At 38.9% G+C, this 24929-nt stretch overlaps 1 protein-coding gene and 1 long non-coding RNA gene across 2 annotated transcripts in view; one reads left to right on the top strand and one right to left on the bottom strand.

Annotated features, from left to right (window-relative positions):
- Positions 1 to 45: 45 nt before the first annotated feature.
- LOC116706944 (uncharacterized) lies at positions 46 to 517 on the top strand. The gene is made up of 2 exons (XR_004336371.1): positions 46 to 211; positions 284 to 517. It is a non-coding gene; the product is annotated as an uncharacterized LOC116706944 (long non-coding RNA).
- A 146-nt stretch (positions 518 to 663) lies between these two features.
- The window catches only part of LOC116706941 (astrocytic phosphoprotein PEA-15), a 52650-nt gene continuing 28384 nt past the window's right edge, over positions 664 to 24929 (bottom strand). The window contains exons 2-4 of the mRNA XM_032544017.1: positions 9758 to 9932; positions 9336 to 9491; positions 664 to 7850 (exon numbers count right to left, since the gene is read on the bottom strand). Of these exons, the coding sequence (XP_032399908.1) occupies positions 7786 to 7850; positions 9336 to 9491; positions 9758 to 9929 (393 nt within the window). The 5' untranslated portion in view covers positions 9930 to 9932 and the 3' untranslated portion in view covers positions 664 to 7785. The remainder of the gene's footprint in view (positions 7851 to 9335; positions 9492 to 9757; positions 9933 to 24929) is intronic.

Here is a 24929-nt window from a genome sequence, read left to right as displayed (position 1 = left end):
AGAAAGCAAGTTCACACAGTATAGGTTAGCAAATATATTTTAATATATCATATTTATATTCATTTTAGCACAATGACAAAATGGCATAATTTCAGTTGTCTCATTTAAATCATGACAAAAAGCCACCTCTTAATATATTGGTTTCAATAATACCTCATATCATATTTTGTTGCAGTCATTGCAAAATGAATCCTAAAGTACTTCTTGTCCTGTGAGAGGAAAACCTAAGCAGACGTTTCTAACAGCATTGAGCCCATGGCATCCAACGGGGTTATTTCATGAGCTATGGGAAAATGTAAAAATTGATGTTATGACGCTCTCCTCTGTATTAAGCACAGCGACACATCCTCGAACACCACATCAGTTTTTTTGTCACTGGGACAGCACTGGATCACTTCACTGACTCAAACAAAATGAAACCGTGTGCACATGATTTAACAGCTGTAAATCTAAGTAATCACACTTGTTAAAGAGCAATACGACTGACAAACATAATGAACTGGATTGACAATGTGGGGGAAACCATCACTTGCTACACCGTTTGAAGCACAATAACAAAATAACAAGCAAAAGACAAGAGGAAACATCCCACTGGCTGACTCTTAAGGCAGAGACTCACAGGGAACTCTCAGTGCCTGGGAAGGAGCTCTGCAACATTACTTCAAAATGTATGGTTCAAATGTTCACATTTTCTGATATTGATCAATATGAATTCAGTTAGCAGCTGAAAATGACATTTCAATTCAAAACCCTGTAGGTGCATTTTGAGGAAATCTCTGCTAAATGAAATAATGTGTATAATACTAACATATTATAATTTTTAAGTCAATAAATCAAAACTTAAACCACACCACAGGAATGTTTTTCAGTTTACAACTCTGACCAGACACTCAGCATTCCTCACATTAACACACATTACAATCATGAACTTTAATTTACAGCATTCTTGTGCAAGACCTGTCATATGTAAAAAGATACTGACTAAATGCAGAGGTGTGGCATCTTGTACACACGCCAGAGATGTTTATGAAAGTATGAACCTGCGTATTACTCTCTGATCACATCTCAAACAGCTACAACCACTCAGACTACTCACACCACGCTACCCAGCACATATTTACCTTTTCACTCTATTACTTCATCCATGCACCTTTTAACCCTTCACTAACACCTTCAAAAATAAAAATGGCAAATAAAACTATGGAGCCAATATTGAATAGATGAACAGTAGGCCCTACACTATGAAATAAAAATAAAAAAGAGAATACATTGTGTAAAATAAATTAATAAAGCAATAAATTGTGGAGTAATTTAAGAAATGTATTCAAGCGCAACTTCATTGTAATAATACATTTCATATTAAAGTTTTTTTCAATTACATTACATACATTCTTACTTAAAAATGCCCTTTAACAACTGCTACCAAATTTAGCCAGTTAGCTATATATGACAGCTAGAGTAACAAGTAAGTCTGTTTAAATTAACTAGAAGCTGCTGCGCTTAACAAGCACAGCACATTGACTATAAACTTTTATTTTGCTTATTATGGCTGTACATGCTACCGATCTAACTGGCAAGCTAAGCTAGGTTGTTAAAAGTAGCAACTAGCTCCAGGTCAAGCTCTAGGCAAGAGTGACTACAGTCTTTTTGCTCTTCTAGCTAGTCAGCTGGTTGTAGGTAGGTAGCATGTGGCGCTTGTTAGGCTAAATAAAATGTTAGTTTCAGTTTCTTTGTACTGCCTTTATTTACAGTTGGACAGAATCAGAATTACTTTGACATTTGGCTCTAGCTAACAAAAGCTAAGAGGCTGTTTGGTTTCTTTGCTCAACAACCATTGCTGAATTAGTTATTTTACACAATTTATTCATGTGGCTATTTTTAGAATAACTTATTTATTCATCTAACATCGAACCCTTTGGGACTCCATACAAACTAGTAAGACTGCTTATTGTTTTTATATCAAATGGGTTATCTTTTGATAAAGTGAGTAGAATCAGAAAATACTTTTCATGAAAACACTGCTAACAATCTGGTAATAAAGGCTGCACTCTACAAATCTGTGGTCAACATTTCTTAAACTTTCAACACGCACCTAGCTCAACATTTTAAGACGCTATACTTCCTGCTGTTGGTGCAGTGTGCAAGTGACAACATGTCTCATATGGACAAAAAGGCAGATTACGACTTTGTGACTGCTTTCATCTTTTGTCATGATTCGGAAACTCTGAATGAAATCATTTTCACGAGCGGTGACCACAACACATCTGATTAAATACGACACAGTAAAACATAATAGGTTACATATCAGTAAATACAAGGAAATGAATATCACTTTTTTTTTTTTTGTAAAATCATTACCCAAAGGCAAAACAGCAAAACATGAATGAAGAGAATAACATGAATTATAAAAGTGTTGAAACATGGTCTGCTTAACATTAAATAAGCAACACGTTTTCACCCCCTTGATTTGTTTCCAGTTAGTTAAACAAAATCAGGGGACATAAAAACAACAATATATAGGCATAAATAAATTAATCAAGTTCAAAACAAACACAGTGATATATATTCAAAATACATATTTACAACATAATAAAAATGAAGGAAAAAACAACCACAAACAGTCTTATCATTAAGGGAAAATTATACTTTTGTTTGTATCAATTTTAATCAACGGTTAGCATTATATGCTGAATAACTTCACACATCTGCCTCTTCGTTTCTTACTTCATCTATACTCATGTAATTGTTGTAATCAGGTATTAACATTAAATAAGGACATATTTTAGTAGGTTCATACTTTTGCAGCATTTACTAAGTTGATATGTACTTGGTATAAGGAAATCCAAATTTGACATCATTTGTGACTGATATGTTGATATATTATGTGCCGACTGGCTACCGAAAACGCTAAACACATAATCCACCTGGTAATGACGTCGGAGGGGCTGTGTCACGTTTACCATGGTGACATGTATGGGGGTTGACTTTAGAGGAGTAGGACACAGGAAGTGGATGTTAAATATAAAACAAATCGAGAAAGGTGCATCACAGCCACATTTTGATGCAGAACTTTTAATACTCCAGTGAATACAACCAGGAGAATCTAGAGCATCTCTCAGCTGGATTTTTTTTCTTCTTTTCGATGTTTACAGATATTGCATGGACAAACTACTGACAAACTACCATAACGTTGTTAACATGAGTCCACTGCCTACTGAAATTCCGAGAGAGAGAAAAAATAAAATTCACTTGGTCACATACGTCTAAATTCACAAGTTGCTATTCAAAAACATTTCAAAGGAAAAGAGAAGATGAAAGAAAATACAATGGTCCAAATCCTCCCTTGCTGATCTTTTGTACAGTTATGGAAACGCATGCTAAGATCTGCATGTGGGTTTGTAAAGTCAACAAAGCTCTTCACTGAAAATGGGGAGTGGCAATCTGTGGTCAATAAACATCCATTTTAACGCTGGTAAGGACCGTTACCCACAGGTCATAGCAGTAAGTTCAACTGCCTCCCTTTGCCTGACATAATGCTCTCTGTTCAGCTCTGTGATAAATGCAGTACAGTCATACTTTGTGTTCAGTAGGCTCAAGCTATAGGAGGGCAGTAACCGCTTCACTTGGGGTCAGGCCTAGCAAGGGCTAGTCTGGACGCTGAAGGGACGATCCACCCAGAAACACTCTGACACTGTTAGACATTATCAATCTGAAATATCAGTACATGGATGTAGGATATATTGTATGATTAGGTGAAGCATTCTACAGTTTTTTGTATATAATTTGGCAATACCTTCACTAAGCATGTGTTATGGCTCAATTTTAGTTTAAATCTACACTCAGAGACGCTTGAGTGATTCATTTCTCCCAGTATGTTAAAAGTCGGTGCAAAACTAGAAAAAAAAAAGTTTACATTTTAAAATATGCCCTGTCTCTTTGATTCTTAAGGGAAAAAAACGTATAGACAAAAACTACTGACTGCATCGAGGCACAGTGGTGCTTTAAGCTAAATGCTAACCTCAGCACACTAACAGGTTTACAATAACAAAGCTACTATGCTGTTGTTTACCATCCCAACATAATAATTACCATGTTTGCCATCTAAGTTTAGCATGTTAGTATGCTAACATTTGCTAATTGGCACCAAACACAAAATATAAATGATTGGAGTGGTGTTGGTCTTGCAAGAATTTGTTCAAAACTAAAGTAAATAAAATAAACTAAAGTATTGGACAAATAAAAACTTGATGAGGGCACTTAATAGAAAGTCAGAGGAATCACTAAGGTTATTGTAATTCATCCTAACAGGGCCATTAATTTCTGTACCAAATTTCATGGCAATCTATCCAATAGTTTTGGAGACATTTTCCACTAAAAAACAAACATCAACCTCTTGGTTGCGCTGGAGGAAAGATCAGGGGATCACCGAAGTCATCTTTGGCGACCATAAATGTGTCTACCAAACGTCATGGCAATCAATCCAAAACTTGTTGAGATATTTAAGTCTGAACTGCAAAATGGGTCCATATGGCATAAAGAACAGTGTTCAGGTATTTAAGGGTGGATTATTCCTTTAACAGTACAATAAAAAGCTTGATCTCGCCTAGATTAACTGGGTGTTTTATGCAAAGAAACAAGTTGAAGGTTTGTAAACTTCGCCACACAATTGCAGGCATTAACAAACTATTGAGTGTTTGCTTTGATTTATAGTCTGTTTTACAAGTTCTAAACAGTGAACATTGGGTTACAAGCATATATTATCTTTCCCAAACTGCACACTTTCTTCTCATCAAGTGCCACTCAGCATGTCCGTCATGCAGATTCAACACAGGGATATCAAGATCTTGTCTGATACCCTGACTTGTCTCAATTGAAGAGTTCAGTTCTTTAGATTAAGTGATTTGAGGATATGTTACAGTGCAAAGTTCTCCTACAGACGTAAATGCATAGGATACAAATCAGTCCAACACTACAATATACGGCGAGCAATAAAAAAAAAGAGAGAAAGAAAAACAGATCACAGAAACAGTAATCTAAATAAGTCTTGGTCGTTGGCACTGGGGTCTTGAGTGGAGCAGGGCTGGGAGAAATGATGAGTCGTACACTGATCGATTTTTATGTTGTTGGTTAATTTTTTGGATCCTACAGCTTTGATAACAACAAAGATGGGGGCAGAAATAGATCCATAGACTAGTCCTTAGCAAATTTCAGAACAAAAGCACTCTTAAAAAATGAGAGCCGTTTTGATTAACTTGATGTGTGTTCCAGCGTCTGTCTCCGCTTTTACGCACAAACACACAATTACTCACAGTTGTTAAAGGTTTTTTGGGGTAAACACAAAGTCCGCTAAGGCTTTAATGCGGGGGGGGGGGGGGGGGGGAAAGAGACACAGTGTTCAAAAGAGCAGTTATTATAGATTAGTTTCAACAGTCGTGCTAGCTATGTTGTTGCATGGCGGTAATGGCATAGTCAGTGGGTTATGAGCCGCTGTGTTCATTAGAGATCCTTGTCACAATCTACTTTATGTACAGTTTTTTAAAATGATGTTTTATTATCACATGCCACATTGTCTTTCTGTCCTTTATCTGCACTTATGTTAATTTCCAGAGGTCATAGTTTTAACCCCTCATACAGGGAAAAATCCCAAGCTGGTCAGTTACTTTCAGTGCAACAAATGAAATGGCAGGAACGGGGTGTAAGACAGTTTAGTGTTTGTCTCTTTGTGCCCAACAACACAACATTTCCACTGAGTAATTACAATACCCAATATGATCTCTCCAAATATACTTTTCTAATGTAGTCCAAATTGATGTACTTTAAGTGCTTAAGTGATTATCACCTCAATTTCAGATTACATAAAACCAGAAATGGTGAAATTGAACGTACAGTGGAAATATGAGTGTCCTCTATGGAACACACACACACACTGCAGGTCAATATATTATTTCTGCTATATTTTCTTCTAATATATTATTTGTATATTTACATCTCTAGCCAGCTCGTACAGCAGACCTCTATGCTATCTGGTCCCCTTGATGAAAAGAGAACCTATGGACAAGGAACATCCATAGTATAGAAATCTTTGCTTTACCTTTCCCATCTAAATGTTCTCTAAATATATCTTGCTATAATTATAAGCTAAAGGCAAATATTGGCTTTTCCTATGAAAATCAACTTTAAATATAATGTTCTAAAATATTAGTTTTTTTTCTTTTGCTCTTGAAACATGATATCATTATCTGTGTAAGAGTAAAGGGAATGCATACATGTCCTCCAGCTGAGGAACAGTGACTGTCCTGGCCTTTAAGTTTGACTTACAGTTTAGTTTCAAATACAGCAACCTCATGGCAAAAGAGGCAAAAAATGGTAACTTGGTGACTGTAATTATTTATTGAGCTATACGGACTATAAATGAATAGTCTTCCATTTGCCTTTTTGCCGCGAGTTCAATGAGAAGAACCCTATTCCTCTTATGTATGTATAGTGAATATAAAGTGGTTAGCTCAGCAGATTAGCTTAGCACAAAGACGAGAAATTTCAAGCCTGGCTATGTCCAAAGGAAACAATATCTTCCAACCAGCACCTCTAAAAACTAATTAACAAAAATTATCTCATTGATTTAATCCCTATAAACCTAAGTGTAAAAACAAGGTTAGCTGTTTCCGGTCTTTATGCTAAAATAAGCTAAGCTAAGCTGTAGCTTCATATTTAAAAGACAGACATTAATATATAATCTTTCTTCTCACCCAAGTCACAGCAAAACAGTGAATAAGCGTCTGTTGAACTATCCCTTTCACATTTCAAACACCTGAACTATAAATGCAGCTACATTCTAAAACAAGCACCCTCACAGAAAATAAAACAGTCATATACGTGAGATTTGGATAAGTTTTAAATGTCTGTTTAAGTAAGTGTTAACTTTTGCTGCAGTTTTGTTTTTAAAATACTTTTTGATAATGTAAACAATGTTTTTAAAATGTTGTTGGCTGTTTTGCATATTCTAATTCAATTTTGAAAACAAATAAGCAACTGATGAACTACGTTCATAGCCACAGTCATAGTTAAGTATCATTGTACATACAATGCATTCGCAGCTTAATTGTTTCTATGGTTACCTATCAGCTTTCTGACATTTTAAGAAAGTCTGAAAAAATGGAACTTTGCCATTTCACTTTGTTGTTTTGAACGCAGGGTTTGTAGTTTTAAACTCTTTATGGCTGGATGTAGTCTTTGTCTTAACTATAACAACCTTCGCTGACATGCACACACTCAGACAGGCGGCTGCATACAGTAAGCACAGCATCACAGATTGAACAGTGTTACAGATTACACTCAATCTAAACGGACCCTTTCAGCGTTTGAATTGAGGGTAGACGTTTGTCTCTCTCTCTCTCTCTCTCTCTCTCTCTCTCTCTTTCTCTCTCTCTCTCTCTCTTTCTCTCCTTACACACATACATTGTTCGTCCATCTCCAGATTACGTCTTCTAATGTCTCTTTTTCGCAGCTTCCCGCCTCCCCTCAGCTCGGAGAGAGGCTGCATCGCTACGATCTGATTGGTTGCTTGGTTGGTGGCTGCCTGCGCGGGTCAGTGCAAGGATGGTGCTTGGCTGGATGTGTGTGTGTGCGTGTGTGTGTGTGTAGTGTGCGTGTGTGTCTGTGTGTTTGTGTGTGAGGGTAGGGTGAAGTAGGGGAGCGATGGGGTTGGTCATAAACGGTTGGTCGGTTGATTGGAGTGCCAAGAGTGAAGAAATCCAGGCGCAAAGATCAGGGTTGTGTGTCACGCTCTCACACTTTTTTAGGAGGCGGGGCCAACTTGATGATCTCATCTTCAGAGGGCTGGCGGATGATGTCTATTTGGGGTTGGAAAAATAAGGTAGAAAAAGACTAATAAGAAATACACATCATCGATATCAGTCTGGTCACACAGTATCAGAGCTGTATAAGGCAGCATTTGTACAGCTGCTGTTTCACGTTAAATTTGTTCCACAGGCAAAACACAGGGTGGCTTTTATTGTGAAGCAGTCAGAGGAAACAACAGTGTACCTGTATTTATCACCGATGTTAGCACTGACTGTGAACATTCATCAAAAATGCATCTACAAAACAGAAACGGCTGCTAAATTATATTAGGCACTTTGAGTTGCATTTCATGGATGGAAGAATTATTTTTCATTTACTGTTATTCTAATTCAAAAGAAAATACATCCATTTTAGACAAAGAAATTATGAAATAGTATAAGACTAAAACTAAAACTAAATATATAATCCGTATAAAAAACCTAAATCAAAGTAAAAGTTAGTTTAGTGCACATGATATAAAAATGATGCTTTCTGACTAGAACTGAGCTAAACAGACATTCAATCATTTTAACAGTGGAGCAAGTTTTTTTCTTTGGCCATTGCACACGTTTTTATGTTGTTTTAAATCAACCTGGCAGAAAGCTAAATTTCCCCTGTGAACTAAACCGAGCTCCAAAAAAGTTGTGGTAAAGAAATAACTAATGGCAGCAAAAAGCAGGTTGAGACAAAAAACATTGTATTGCAACGTGACCATCCTCTTATTTATTACTTCTACCTTCATTTACACCAAAAGAAAACTGATATAAAATACACAATTAAACCAGAATATATGTAAGATAAAGTAAAGACTCATGCTTTAAAATAACAATTCATAAAAAGGAAATGACCTTTCAGAATTAGATGCTTTTGTTGACCATTGTGGCATTAATCCAGACCATGTTTATGCATGTTTCCTAAACTTTTACACAGTTGGTCTGCAAATTCTTAATAATGTTATATGAAATTGGTACGACTTAATTATAATTTATTGGAATGTTTTTTCCTCGCAGCTCTTTGTCACAGGTTGTTTTTATGTTTTACTATGTCTATCAATGGTGACCAGTTCAACCAATGGGGATTTTGTTGTTGTGAAATAAAAGTGCAATGAATTATTATTAATTACCCAGTAACTCACAGGAAGAAAACTTTTTATTTTACTATCCTATTCTGTTGAATGATCCAGATCCCTGATTCATAGGTTGGGAACCACTGAGGATAGGATGTTAAGGCAGTTTTCTTTAAACCCATTAGGGGGCAGAACTCACCTACTACTACAATTACTACAACTGCTACTACTACTACTACTACTACTACTACTGCTACTACTACTACTACTTAGAACAGATTTGGCATGCCAGGAAGCTAATCAGAGCACCTTCTTTCAAGTCAAACATGCAGAAATGTCTAAAAGAATATCAGACTGATACTCTAAACTGATATATAAAGCTAACCCTACATCTACATGTTCTAGAGATTAAGCTCAAAGAGTGGGCTACCTTTGTATTTCTTGGCTGAGGGGATGCGTGTGAGCTTGGTGTCGATCTCGTCATCCTCAGAGATCTTGAGCACGGTGGTGCGGTACTCGATCACCCTCGTCAGCAGGTCCGGTCGCCGCGAAATCTCAAAGATGTGCTCGATGTACGACAGATTATCTGCATGAGAAGTGTTGTTTTTAGTGTTAGTTTACAGCAGGGGTCTTACATTCAACTTTTTTTAAGACAAGGACCCCTTCGCTGAAAGAGAGACAGAACAGGGACCCCCTTCTATATATCATATTAAATTCAGTTGCATTTTAAACTGGACCTCCAATACCATGTAGGGCGGCCTAAAACAGTCATACATACCTTTTAGCGCATGGAACACTAAGTTGATTCATTCATTTGAAGTAAAAAACTTGTTCTCAATCTGTGTTTCTCACCTTGGGCCAGCTTGTCGTTCTTCTCCAGGTAGCTGAACCACTCCTTGGAGGAAGTGATGTTGTTGCTCTGGTCCTCGGGAATGTCCTCCTTGCAGGCCGACTTGAGCTGCTCCAAGTCTTCGTTGGTGATGTTTTCAGACAGGTCGCTGAGCAGAGAGCTGTACTCCGCCATGGTCTGGTCAGAGACAGAGAGAAGGGAACCAGTTAGATATACTGAAGAAATTGTTGCCAAAAGAGGACAGACAGTATAAGGGAGAAAGAAAGATATCCTACTGTTGTTAAATTCCTCAATGTGGAAACAGCCCACCTACGTCCCAGATTTCAGAATGGAAAGTTAGGAAATCTTAATGACAATAACATACTGTCAGAGTGGGATGGAAAAGCCCAAAGACACTGAGAATAGAGTATATTAAACAAGTCAATCCTCTCTCTTTGTATCTGAAAGAGGAGATTGACTGAAAAGACCGGACGGGACAAAATGGGACGAAACACTGTCTTTCGCCTAAATTAAGGCCGTCCCCAAGGGGGGATCTATAGCGCTTATTCCTTTGTGCCAGAGACTTCCATTGTTATCCAAAAACAACTTCAAACTCATCAATGAGCCACACTCATTGACATGTTTCTACATTACAAAAAACATAGACAATATCTATCAGTATCTGTCAATACTTTGTAAGTATTGAGAGATGGACTATGTCATTGTTGGCTTTCCTCTTTTCACGGGATGGGATGCCAATAAGACATTTATATAGAATAACATTGGCCTTTTAAATGTTGTACCATCCACATGTATTAGCAACCACAGTAAAACAGTTATTTATTAGTTGCTCAAATCAACTCAAGCTCTAATGAACATTTCTGTGTCTCTCTGTCTCCCTTTAGTGGACATATTCAAGAAGATCATTTCTGTGTTGCTGTAGAATCCCAGAAGCCAGTATTCTGTGAATGTTGGCAGATAGGCAAGTGTACCCTTCAGTGTTTCTGCTATCACTTAGGTTTGCTACCTTATGTAAAAAAGATTTAAAGCAGGGGGGTACATAGATTTTAAACTTGGGGACAAAAAGAATATATTGGATCTGCAGATACCCTGAGTTGAGGTATCACGATCTGTGAAAAAAACATTCACATGGGTGCTTCCCACATATGGGCCTCCTACTTGGACAAAAATAGACCATAGACAGCCCTGTATAGATATTATAATACATGGCAATACACTGGCTTGATTTCAGATTGGGACCTGAGATGGATTCAGTACTTAGGCATCAGGCCTAAGTTATGTATCAGGCTAGCGTTAAGGAATGGGAGTTGTCAAGATTGCGGAGTTTAGGTTATCTTCCCTGTGTGTGTGCACGTGTGTGTGGGAGTGTGTGTGTGTTGGCATGCGAGTTGAAAAAAGGCAGTTGGCGACAAACAGACAAAAAAAAAAGAACCACAGTGAGAAAGAAAGAAAGAAAGAAAAACAGACCGAGGGATTCAGACGTGTTGTGAGGCCGTCTGCTCTGTTCAGCTGCGTCAGTTTAGAAGGAGTAAAGAAAACACAGGCTTCAGATTGCAGCTCATGGCTCGGTTATTAACATTCTTGGGTGTGTAAAGTATTCATATGCATCTTTATATCCAGATATTCACAAATATCTGTGCACATTACTGCAAATATTATGGTAATATGCAAAGTGTTAAAAAACAAAACAAAATAATATGTCATGTATGCATGAGAAATATAAAATATACAATCGTATAAAATTGAAATTTGTTGGCAACAATAAGGATAATGATTAATTGTTTAAGTCCATATTTAAGCAAAAACGTAAAAATTGAATGGGTCTACATTCCACTCGAGTTCCAAATGCAAAAATGTTGGAACATATGTCATTTTGACACAGTTTATGCTTGAAGAAATTTAGTTTTTTGTCAATTGACTAATGGTGGAGGCATGGTGGGATGCCAATGACATAATGCTACAGTAAACCAAAAACTGCTGCTGGTGTTGCTTCCAACATTTTTAAACTCGCATCCAATAAATTGGCTGCTTCAGGTTTTTCAGAGGTCTCGCTATCCCAACATCCTGGTGAGATGTTCCCCAGCCCTTACTGAGTTTAAGGCGGCAGGGGTTTAGCTATGTGGAAATGATTAAGGTCACCTACAAAAAGCTGCATTTGAGCTGATTGGGATCCAGTGTCTTGCTCAGGGACAGATTCCCACAACATAAACATGAATCTGAATCACATATATCTCTTTCTGTGTACCCCCCAAAACCGTGGCATCTATACAGCTGGCGAGAGGCTGCCGCTCAATGTAGTGTAACATAGGCATTGGCACGAAGCTCTGTCTGCCTCTGATCCCCTCAGTCTCATCACAGATAAACACGGCGTGCAGAAAGCCCAGAAGAGGCTCTGTGATGAGTGGTGTGACCTATATAATGGAGCTGCTGTCACCTGCAGCTACCACCAGAGGGCAGCTACCACCAGAGGGCCTCCATTCGCTGTGGAGCATTAGAGACTTCTTATGGTATGACAATGCTATCGCCTGCTCACATGGACATATGGATAGGGGGGGTGCTTTCTAGCTGAGCGGCAGACCGTGAAAACATGATAGTAAACAGTGATGGAAAAAACGATGGTTTTATGACCTGATTCTTTCAAAAATACAGTTCAATTTGACACAGAAATAAAAAAATGTGCATTTCCAGCTAATAACTGTCGACTAGAGGAATAGGTCTACATGCTGGCCTGACAAACAGTGATAGGTCTTTTAGTCAGCATATAATGTTTGGGGATGCTGCAGTCCCAGAGGCTGATTTTAAGGTCATGATTTGTTTGTCTGTTCTCTAATGGCTAATTGGTGGCATTTGGTTTGGTTTGTCTGATCCATGATCTCAGCCTCAGGGCGAGAGCACAATGATGACTGAGCACATTTACCGTGCATGGAGAGAGAGAGAGAGAGAGAGAGAGATAGAGAGAGAGTGTTAATTCAGTCTTAAATGTCACATTCATCTTCTCTCTAACCAGAGCAACTTGCTCAATCAACACGAAGCGCTGCATGGGAGAGAGTAGGGATATGCACCTTAACTCCAGTGAATACAACGTGGATCTGAATTGTGTGTGTGTTCTGAGCATTTTTGCATGTGTTTGCGTGCACTCAAGTGAATGTGTGTTTGAACGCAATCACAAGCTTGTGAATTGTGTGTGTGATGGAGGGAGACAATAAGAAGAAGTGTGTGTGTGTGTGTGTGTGTGTGTGTGTGTGTGTGTGTGGGGGGGGGGGTCCCTGAGCCTCCTCTATCGACCGAGGTCGCCCTGCCTGCTCTCTGCTTTGCACCACAATGGACTGGCGCTGCTTTTGTGTACTTTTAGCGGAGAAGGGGGAAGAAAAAACAACAATGGATTGAGTGGCTACATTTAGTGTTTCTCTCTCCCACTGCCTCCCTCACACTGCCTCCTTTAACTCTTTCTTATCCACCAAATAAAGATGTTTCTATTAAAATACTCTGTAATGGACATGCTTCAAAAATTACAAAAAAATGTGTGTTATTCATGGCTTTTTTTTTTATAAATTAAGTATTTTTATTGACCGTGTCTTGATATTTTTATGGTTTCTTTGCCATTTTACCTTTGGTTTTTATTTGTTCTTCTAAAAGTGATCTAAAATCAATACACATGTGTTTTTGTTATCAAGACGACATAAAAATATGACACCACCCAAAGTGCGTTATCTGCTATGATGGACCCAATGTATTAGTAATCACAGAGGCCACAGAAAGTCTGTTTCCAGTACACACTGTTTCTACAAAGGCCAACTACCATGGATCAGTAAAAAGTTCTGAGAAAAAAAGAGCTATATATGCATTTTTAAATGCCCGTGCAACATGGTAGTCATGCTCTGAGTAAAAGGGTTTGTGAAATCCCCTCCAACTAATGCTCCCCCCATCCCTAGTCTCTCTGGGACGAGCCTGACACTGCTTCCATACATAGAGACCCACTGTGCTTCGCATTCTCATGAACACAAACATGCTTTTGTCTGCTCCTTCCTCTGTCTCTGCTGCCTGTGCGTGTCTGTGTATGTGCGTGTCCTTAAATGTGGGAAAGAGAGAGAGAGAGAGAGAGAAAGAGTTGTCACTCAAATTATAATTACAAAGCCAAATTCAGCTACATATTAAATTGTTCAAGTAGTCTAAACAATAGGAACTAGGAAAGAAAACAGGTTTTTTGGGACAAGAAAAAACTATAGTACGTAAAGACTCCACTTTATAAATATGTAACATTAAAGCTGTGTGTGTGTTCGGTTACATTTGGAAGTTTATTAGTGACAAAACAGTTTGATGAGCAGTAAATTATTTCAAGCTGTGATCAATCTGCAAGTGAAAGATTTGCACTTGTAAAAGGAGGTGCTCAGTTTGAAATGTCACTTTTTCTCTAGCAGTTTTGAGGGAGCTTAGCAACTTATTTCACACAGGCTTCAACAGGTTTGTATAAGTACATTTGCAGCTGAAAAGCAAAGCTAGGCGTAAGCCAAAGTTTTTAATATATACATTAATATATACATTGTTTTGTTACACTATCTAGCCACATTTCTGCAGCTCAAAACTGACGGAAAATAAAAGTTTGTTTCTATTTGAGGCTGCAAAACAACTTGAAGCAGCCAAGCTAAGCGTGTGCGTTTATTTTTCAATACTTGACAAAACATTGTGAGTCAAGGGCTTCCATTGCAGTGTATAGTGCATCTTGGCTTGTAGCATGTAGAGTTTGGAACCTTTAAACACAAAAAGAAGCTTGAATTACTTTTGCATTCGTTCTGTAGTGTTGTCATTAATAAACTTCTATAGATCTGCGAGGTGTGAATGGATGCCAAGCAGTCTATTTCCACTCCGTGACTAAACTGTTAAACCCCCACCCCACCACCACCCCAACCACTATAGTTTGCTTTACATTGTGCAATCAGGCCATTATTCATCCAGAGACCCACTGCTTTCCCTATACCGATCTTTTTCCTCTCCTCTTTTTACACTTTCTTGTCTCTATTCCTGTTAGATCCTTTCTCTCATTTCTGTCTTTATCTCCATGTCTGATTGCAAAGGCGTTTCATAAATGTGCAACAGCATTCAAGCTCAGAATGACGGCACAAACATATGCTGCAGCAGATTATACATATGTAAAAATGCAGTGTTGAGGCGGTGTGTGTACAAATAAAGATATTGTCAAGTACAAATGTGTAAGATCCAGGTCTGAAAGCTGTGACAATATCTGCCGAGTCCTCGAGCACTTCCAGAGATGGAATCTATTTTTATTTTCCATTATGGGCTTCACATTTTACAACACGTCACTATTCTCACACACAGAGACACACACACAGACGTACAGTACATATATACCACAACCACCAAAACGCCATTCATCCTCCACACCAATGACGTTGCCATGGAGACCAGGCCTAGCTTTGCCTTTAGGCCTGGAGACTGTTACCTAGCGACAGGGCAGAGACCGTACTCCTTCCTCACTTTACCTCGCACCCTCCTCACCCCTTTCAGAAAAAAAGCCCCACAAGATGTGCAATTTGAGGAAAGTCACCTATTGAGATTTTCTTTTCTTGACTTAGTTATCATGGAATATTAGTTTATTTGCAACAAGAAAACAGGGCTGTGACGACATGGATTTTTTCCTACTGCGGTGAAAAAGCAATGTATATAATGTATGGTGTTTAACCGCACTCCTCCAGCCTAGAACTATTTAATAATAATCAGACCCCCATATGTTTAATAGACTGTCCATTCACTTTGTGGAAAGCTGAAGGGACAAACAACTTAAAACATTAATAAAAATAGTCAATGATGATAACTAAACAATGATTGTGTTTATTATATTTCCCATTACACGACAAATGCACTCCTGAAAACTTCCACCAGCAAATAAGAAAAAAAAAGAAAGGGGTGATACGGTTTTCGTCACAACCCACGGAAACACCACACCAGTTTTGCTTTCCTGTAATGAACATACACAGATACATGAGTGAGTGAGAAAGACAATATAAGACATATATAAGACATAACATATGTTCAAATTACATGCTTGCATAACTCTACCTCCTCTGTCTTTCTTTTTATCTAAAGACACACACACACACACACCACACATACACATGCACCACACACAAAACACACACACACACACACACACACACACACACACACACATATACACATACACATGCACATGCACACACACACACACACACCACCACACACACACACACACATACACACGCACACGCACACGCACACGCACACGCACACACACACCACACACACACACACCACACACACAACACACACACACACACACACACACACACACAGTGGCCAACTGTGCTGGACTTGTGCTTGGACAGCATGGAGACAAGCCTTTAGATTTTACCATGGCAACCAAACCACCGGGATAGCTGCTCAAATATCTCCCTGACAGAGATCTGGAAGGCGAAATAGACTCTGTGGTACTGTTTCCTATACAATATATTCAGACCTTGTGCCTGATTTTTTTTTTTTAGTAGTTCTTTTTTCCGTTCTTAATTTGCTCTTTGATCTATCCCTCATGTATTGCCCTTTTGTCTCTGTTGCTGTTAATGTCTTTCTCTGCCCCCTCAAACTCTCCGCTGTTTGAATTTACAACCTATTACTATAGGCTCTAGTAACTGATGATTAATCAAAGAATTATTTAGTCTATAAAATGCCAGAAAAGGGTGAAAATGTTGATGAGCATTTCCCAAAGCCCAAGATGATGTCCTCAAATGTCTTGTTTTTTTCCATAACTCAAAGATATTCAGTTTACTCTCACAGAGGAGTAAAGAAACCAGAAATATTCACATTTAAGAAGCTGGAATCAGAGATGAATCTATTATCAAAATAGTTTCAGGTTAATTAAATAATTGACAACTAATAGATTCATCTTTATAGTATGGGTAATCTTGAAACAGCTTCTTTTGTCTAAATAACATGTTCCAACTAATTTTCAAAAACAGAAAGGCAGCAAATTCTCACATTTGAGAAGCTAGAAATGGAGACCATAAAACACGCTGATGATTAGGTTTCTGTTGCTGAATTCATTGATTATTCGGCAAGTTGTTTCAGCACTGACAACATGAGAAAAGAGATCCAATCGGGTAACTGATAAACCTGACACAGTGGCATCTAACAGTGAACATAGTATAGAGGCCAGTGTCGTATAAACTTAACCCTCATGCTGTCCTCGGGTCAAATTAACCCGTTTTCTTAAATCAATGTTCTTTATAATTCCCCAAAATAACATGATTGATTCCACACATTGCTCTTTGGCAAGTACAAATATCTACTTTCAGTAATTTGGGGGCGTCTTATTCAATTTTATAGCATTTAAAAAACAATGGAAGTGGTTTTGAAATAGTGTTGAGTAAAAGTTGACATATTCCAGTCTGTGATTATCCATCAACATCCATCAAAAATTCCTAATTTCTGCTTTTCTAACTCAAACATTAGGTATAATTTCCTACAAATGAGGTTTATTGACCATAAATTCCAAAAATAACTGTAAAACTAAAGTTAATAAGTTAGTGTTATGTAGTGTTGAAAACGTCAAAAACATCAACGTTAAAAAAGATGTTGGAAAAAGGGACAAAAACATAAGAAAAAATTAAAAACGTCAAAAGTGTTGATTTTCAATTTTGACGGGAAGACAACACAAGGGTTAAAGGGGCTGTATTTGAAATACTGAAAGAAAAAACAGCATGCTGGGATTGCCTCCACATGGTTCTCACTGACTGTACCCGTGTTATATGGGAAATACCTACGTTTTTTTTTCATTCATGCGTGGCCTGACCGGCTATCAAAACAAAGAACAGAGAAACTGTACACACAGAGTATGAAGTCTCTGCTCAGGACGCAATTACTCCATTCTATCTTTACACAACATATATTTGTTTGCCGCTATATTGATGTGCTGAATATTGTATGCATACAGCCCCTTTGAGTGTCAAAATGCTAATAAATCCTGCACAACTTCTTATATCTTCATGTTAGACTTGGTGAGTACAAGCAGTTAGTCTCCATCTTCTTTTATTAAACATACCGTGACATTTCTCAACCTCCTGTGCTCTCTTTCTCTCTCTCGCAGTATATTTTTCTCTTTAACTCATATGCACCAAGAGGCAGAGTGTAGGAGTCCCACCCACTCTTAAATCTCCCATAAAAAACTCACCTCGACTTTACAAAAGTCTGTTCGGCTGACCATGTATGGAAATGTCTATTCTAAAACAGCTTTTACTCCAAAAATGAAAAACAAATGCAACAAAAAATGATATAATAAACCTAATGGAATCTTTCTCTAATGTTGGCAACGTTAGAGTTTGAGGTTGCATATTTCTCTGCTATCGTCTTTTCTCCTACTTATCTATAGGTCTCTCTCTGGGTAATAAATCTTCTTCCCCCTCTCTGAATATATCGCCAGTCTTGCAGGAGGTGAGGGATTAGAGAGTGGGAGGCAGAAGAGCTCACAGTTGCGGGTCAAAGCGAATGTCCGCCTCCAAAATCTACCTTTTCAGGTCAGAAGCCTCTCCTACCCATCCACAGATATCAGTTTGCATTTGTGAGCGTGTAATTAATTGCAACCCACTTGCTCACGCTCACTCATTCTGAAACCCACTGTAAAAAGAAATCTTGGAATTTAGCTAAACTGATTCCTGATGAATCTTGAAAGAGACTCAGTGGCTGTTTAGCTTTTACAGCATGTTTGTCCATCATCCTTCTGTCGCTATTGGACTGCTGCCTAATGTAGCAGAATTGGATTTATTGAGGTGACTGCATGCATTACCGACAATAAGTAATGCCTAAAGCAAATAATCCAGCAGGAGAGCATTGTTCACAAATAATATACTCGTGATGCGTTTCATATGGATGTATCAACACTGCGGGCACAGTTAGAGACTTTTAAATTTTGTTTCATCTGTCCATGGTTACTAGGGTTGTGTCACATTTTTTCCAGTACCTCCCCTCCCAAACCCGTCCCTACGACCTATTAAATCAAATCATTATTCATTTCCTTCTCACTGTAACTTTTATTGTTGTATTTGTATATTATTCTATTTTAGCCTGTTTCATTTTCATGACCGTTTTTAATGTTTTATGTAAAGCACTATTAAAATTGCCATACTACTGAAATTGCTATTTAAACAAAGTTGCCTAGCCTTAAACCCTCAGCCTGTCAGTCAGTCACCAGGGCATAGAAACCACTGTTACGCTTGCTTCTCTCAGAGGAAATAAAAAGTCAACAGCACCCCAAACGCTTTTGCCAAAAATATCATATCGCAGTGAAGTTTTGAAAACCGTAACCACACTTGCAACCGTTTTAATCGGCATCATCGACTCACTGTGACTTAAAAAAATCTCACAAAACTGCAGAGATGATGTATAGTTTGCTCGAGTTTGCTCCGTCCGAACCTCTACGCGAGATTGTTAATTCGGTACCCAACCCTGACAGTTACATATATTATCCCACCCTGAGTGCATTCATTTAAATGCATGAGCAGAAGTATTGACTGATTGAGTTGAATACTAGGGTTGGTTGAAGTGAGTAATTCTAGAAGAGGTAATGAAAGGCTATACTTGTACAAACAAGGAAGCTTTTCGGTTTTAACAACAGTGTTGTACTGGATGTGTTTAAACTGGATATGTTATTATAGAAATTGGTTCAATATTTCGGTTTTCATAATACGTGCTTTTCCATTTCTCCTGATGTTATCACAGCCAGTGCCAAGACTTAATCTCTCGCTCTGTCTCATTCAAATGTTGGGCATGAGTCCCGTCAAAATGATCACGATATGAGATGAATTAATGTTATAGAGAGGTGACATTAAATAGGGTATTTCAAACAAATGCATAATAAATGCATCAGAACTTTAACTTAGAACTTTAGAAATACTCCTGCAAAGTCACCAAACTAGAACTTCTTGTTGAGGTCGGTACAGTTAGATCCAGAATCTCTCCCTGTTACACCCTGGGTTCCTGCAGTGAATACACAGAATGTAACAGCAAATACTGCAAATCCCATGCTGTATGCCCTCTATTCTGTATGTGTAAACCAATCCAAGTGTCCCACAAGCAACAGTCGGACATTGATCAATGCTGGATGCCACAGGCGCTAAAGGGATCCAATCTTTCTCTCCCCGGGTTTCTTTTCCACTAGCATTCAACAAACGGACGCCCCCTGCAGACGAGGAGACCGAGGAGGAGGAAACACTGTCCAGTCACTGCAGGCAATGACCAGGCCTCGCTGCACAACGCCATGTAACAGCTTTACACCACCGCTGCTACACCGCATCCTGTTGGGCTTCAGAATGACACTCTGCTGTGTCTTTGTTTGGTTCTAAGGTGATTGGGGGGGCAGTTTGAGTTTTGATTCTCTGCCTGTGTTCGTTTTGGTTTCTTGCAGTCTGTTGCAAACCCTCTCTCTCCGTATTATCCCAGCATAACTAAATGAATGTACCAAAATGCTGCTATAAAAACAGGTTGACTAGTGGTAAAAGGATACTTCATCAATTCGCGTTAGCTAATTAGCTTTGCATCAGTAGGTTTTGCTTCCTGCTTCTTACAGTGCAGACGCTTTGCTGCTTGCTCCTGCTTCTGCTTGCATATTTTTGCTGATAATCGTGCTTTTCCTCTGAGAAACTATGAGCAGCGGCTCTTGGACACTTCAAAAAAAACCCGGGAAACTAACATTTTTTTTTGACTTGTGGCTTTTGAAAATTTTTTTTAAAAATTTTCTCCCGTGAGCGTGGCCTACCAATAGCTAAAGCCGTCCAAACAGGGATTGTAGCTAAGTAATTAGCCCCAAAGATGCTCCTTTCCGTAAAAGGGAATACTAAAAACCCTTCAAAAGATTGCCTTTCGGAAAAACCAAAGGTTCACCTTTAGAAGGGGAACGGGGAAATTTAACGGATTTGGGGGAAATGACCCCCCTTTACCAGGCCCCAAAAACAATGGACAGAAGGGGGCTAACACACGGAAAAGCACCAAAAAGGGCCTACAAAAAAACGGGGAGGGGGGAAAAGGGGTTAATAAATCAAAAAAAGTGGGGGGCCCTTTCCCGGGAAATTGTCTGGTGCGAACCCTAAAGGAGAAAATTTCCTTTTCCTGGGAAATGGGGGACGACAAAAGGGGCCCGGGCCCCAAGCGCCCTAAAAGGGGGAAAATGCCCGGCGGGGCCGGGCATTATAAATCGGGGCGAGGCCTCTTAAACCCCTGAAAATAGTAGGAAACACCCGGGGAAGTGCAAAAGGGGAAAATAAGCAAAAAAATTCCCCCCCAAAAAACCTGGTGGAAAATGGAAAAACAGTTTTTTGCCCTCTGCTGAAAGGGACGGGGAAAGTTTTGGATGCCCGGGGACTGGGTATATCACCAAACGGGCGGGGGAAGGACGGAGAGCAATTAAAAAAGAAAAAAAAGCTAAAAACGGGGGCCTAAACCCCTGATTGGGGGAAATCTGCGGGAAAAGTTTTAAAAAAACCCCAGAAAAAACCCCAAAAATACTTTTTTTCCCAAAAGGGACAGGGGTTTGTTGATTGCCCCAAAAAACCCCAGAAAAGTGGAAAGAAACACCCAACTGTGAAGAACTTTTTTTCTGTATAGGGTCCAATGTGTTGGAAAGAAACTTCTGAATGCTAAAAAAGGGGGAAATTTAAAAAAATGCTTGACACAGTCCCCCCCCAAAGGGGCAAATTTGTTTACGGTGGTCCGATACCGTCTTTAAAGAAGAGGAGATGAGAGTTTCCAGGGACGTTGGGGGACTAAAAAAAGGGGCTTTCAACTAAAAGGACCGTCCCCTCTCTAAAAGTTCATTGAAAATTTTTAAACATTTCGGGGGGGCGCAAAAATTTTTTTAAAGCGATTTTTTCCCCTTAAAAAAGCCAGGAGAAAAGGGCTGTTCCCCTCAATCGGCTTTTTTCGGATACACTTTCCCCCCCCCCCTCTGCCAAGGTCCCAAAAAAAAAGGAAGACAAAACAAAGTGCGGCAGGACCAGCAAAAGCCCCCGCCTGGCAAAGATTTGCCCCAGGGAAAACCGGGAGAGCAGAGACCCCAAACCCTTTCCAAATCCCTTTAAACCCGGTCCAGAAACCCCTAAACCCTTCCCAACCCCGAACCTTCTGAGGTTTCGGGGGGTTTTAAACGATTTTCTACAAAACCCCCTTTCCCCTTTTTTCCCCCATAAATTAGGCACCCCCCCAAACCCCCAGGGCTCAACCCCCGGGGAAAAAATTTAAAACGCCAAGCCCCACTCCCCGGATGTCAAAAAAACCCCTTCCCCCCGATGAAAAGGGGACGTTTGTGTGAAAAAATCGGAAAGCACTTTTGGATATGTGGGGGCCTTGGTGGCGGGAATAGTGTTAATAATGACTTTTTTCAAGAAAAGCCCGGGCCCGGGGAAATTCAAGCTTCCCCCAATTTCTGTTTGATAGGAAATGGGAAAAAAGAATGGGAAAAGCATTTAAGGAAAAATTAGAAAATTTAGCTCCATTCTGGGGTAAGCTACGGGCCTGCCCCAAAAAATAAAAAACACACCCCAAATTCCCTTTAAATTTAAACGTAAAGGGTTTTGGGAAAGGAAAATCATTTTAATCAATGTTTAGACAAAGCAAAATTCTAGATTTTATTTTTTAAACTAAAACCGGGTTTTAGCCCAATAATAACAGCGCTGCGGTTCCTCGGTCAGTCCCCCTAATTTCAGTTTTAGGGGGTGAGAAAATAGGGGGAAATAAGAAAGGAGGTGGGGGGTCGCCATTTTTTTAATGACTAAATTCCCCCTTTTACGAAAATTTGTTAGGGAAATTTTGTTTCTTTTAAATATTTTGCTCTCAATTAAGATTTTCCCCCCCAAGCAAAGGGTTTCAAAATATCTACAGGCCCCCTTAAATTTTGTAAAACCTTCATTGATGATTTCACTAAAATGCTGCTATTATCTGCATTAACTTGATTGTGAATCATTGCGGGTGTTTTTAACTTTCATTTTGCCACCCCCCCAGGACAGGGGACAAAAAAAAGCTGTGTTGTTTTTTGGGAACTAGGGGCTGAATCAGCATGTGACGGAGGCCCCCCCCACAAATAAGGGGCACACTCTGGGGCTTGATTGTCTCCAAAGGTTGAACATTTTCCCAAGGGTTTTGGGGCCCGACGGGTTGCTCTCTCAGATCATTCCTGTGTTTTTAACGGGATTCTTGGGGCCAAAATGTCCCAAAAAAAAAGATAATCAGAAAACGGTATATCACTGAAAAAAAACCCAAATGAAACCCTTTATTTAAACTTTTTCCTCCACACCAGGGCCCCCTTGGGCTACAGTCAGTGAGTTGAGATAATTTTAAAATTAAAATCACAAAAAGGTTTTTGATCCCCTTGCTCCCATAAGGTCAAAAATGGAAATTGGGAAGAAAAGATCTCCATGGGGGAAAATGTATACTGGGGGAACAAAAAAAAAAGAGAGTGGGAGGAAAGTGAAGAAGGGGGCGAAAAAAAAATTTCCTGGCCAATAAATCCCTTTAAAAAGGGGCTTGCATTTAATTTGGAAAAGAGGAAGCCCAAAGGGCCTTTTTTTTGATATTAATTTAGAAAAAAAATTTAAAAATTCCCGTGCTTTGTTTGCTACTGTTTTTTGGTTAACAAACCTCCAGTTCCCCGTGCATTGAACTTTTAAATTTCCAACCGCCGCAATGACTTTGCCTCCCTTTTTCAAAGAAAAAAATTCAAAAGATTAGACCAAAAAGTCAGTGCCCCCAAAAAAAAGGCCGGATATGTGGTCACAGTGTTTAAGCAAAAAAAGTTCCAAAATTTAAGAAATTTTACACGGGCAAAAAATAAAACCCGGAGGACATTTATTCAACCATCTGAAAACCGAAACGTTGCCTTTAGGGTTTACCCAAAGGGACTTTTTAAAAAAGTTTTCCCAATTTTTTGCTTCTGATCTTCAAGTTGTGAAAAAACTCTCTTTCAGGTAAACTGTTTAAAAGGGCCCCGAAAAAGAAATAAAAAAGCCCCCTCTTAAAAAAAAACAACCCCAGAAAAGTCACTAATGAGAACTATAGGCCCAAAACAAACCTTCCCTTTTTAAGTTTAAAATTTATTTAAAAATGTCTTTCAACAAACTCAACCCTTTTTGTCAAATAAACAACAGTTTTTTATACTTTCGTCGGGTTTCCGACCCACACCACAGAAAAAAAACTTTAAAAAGGGTCTTGTAAGCTTTAAAGAAACCCCCTTAACACAAAAATGGCAAAAAAAAAAATATTAGTATTAATTGATTAATGCCGGGTTTTACACCCGGGGACCAAGATTTTACTACTAGACCCCATTGGAAAACTTCGTTTGGCCCTTTTTGGCTCAGTTTCTAAAAGGTTGAAACCTACCCAAAGAATGGGGGTACTTTGTGCTAAGGGAATTAGGGATCTGAGGTACAAAAAGAAGGCGGGTTCCGCAAGGCTCCATTCTGGGGCCCTTCTGTTAACATCCCACATGTTTCCCCTGGGCCCGTTATGGAGGAAAAAAAAAATAGGTTTCCATAGTTATTCCCCGGGCGAACCAAATTTTCCCAAAACCTTTTGCCAGGGGAATATAGTCCCAAAAAAAAAGGGTAAGGCATCGAAAAAATTAAGGGGGGATGTGCCAGAACTTTTTGAAAATTTAAAAGAAGGAAAAAAACTGGGGGTTGTTTTTGGAGGGAAGAGAGGAAAAAGATTAAAAATTGGGCTGTTCAAAAACAATGTTAAAAAAAACAGACAAAAACCGAATCTTTGGGTTTGTATGGGGGTTTAGACCTGAACCCTTTAAAAAGAAAACATTTAAAACCCAAATTTCAAAGTAAACCTACTACACCTTTAAGGCTAAAAGGGTTAAAGGACTTTTGTGTCAACGGATTTTGGGAAAAACTTGTCCAATTTCCTTTATTCAGGGAGATTTACTAAATGTAAACCCGGGGCTTTTTAAAAGGTTTCCCTAAAAAACAACAGAAAGCTGCGTGATTCAGAAGGGGGCTGCTGAGGGCCTCACTAAGACCAAGAAAAACCGGGGTCAACCTCACTCCAGTTCTGAAAATCTTTACACTGGTTTCCCGTGTCTCAAAAAATTTTTTAAAAATACTCTTGCTGGTTTTTAAATAAATTAAAGGTTTAGGT

Source organism: Etheostoma spectabile, chromosome 19 (genome assembly GCF_008692095.1).
Source record: "Etheostoma spectabile isolate EspeVRDwgs_2016 chromosome 19, UIUC_Espe_1.0, whole genome shotgun sequence".
Taxonomy (NCBI): Eukaryota; Metazoa; Chordata; class Actinopteri; order Perciformes; family Percidae; genus Etheostoma; species Etheostoma spectabile.
This window is presented reverse-complemented; position numbering and strand designations above follow the sequence as displayed.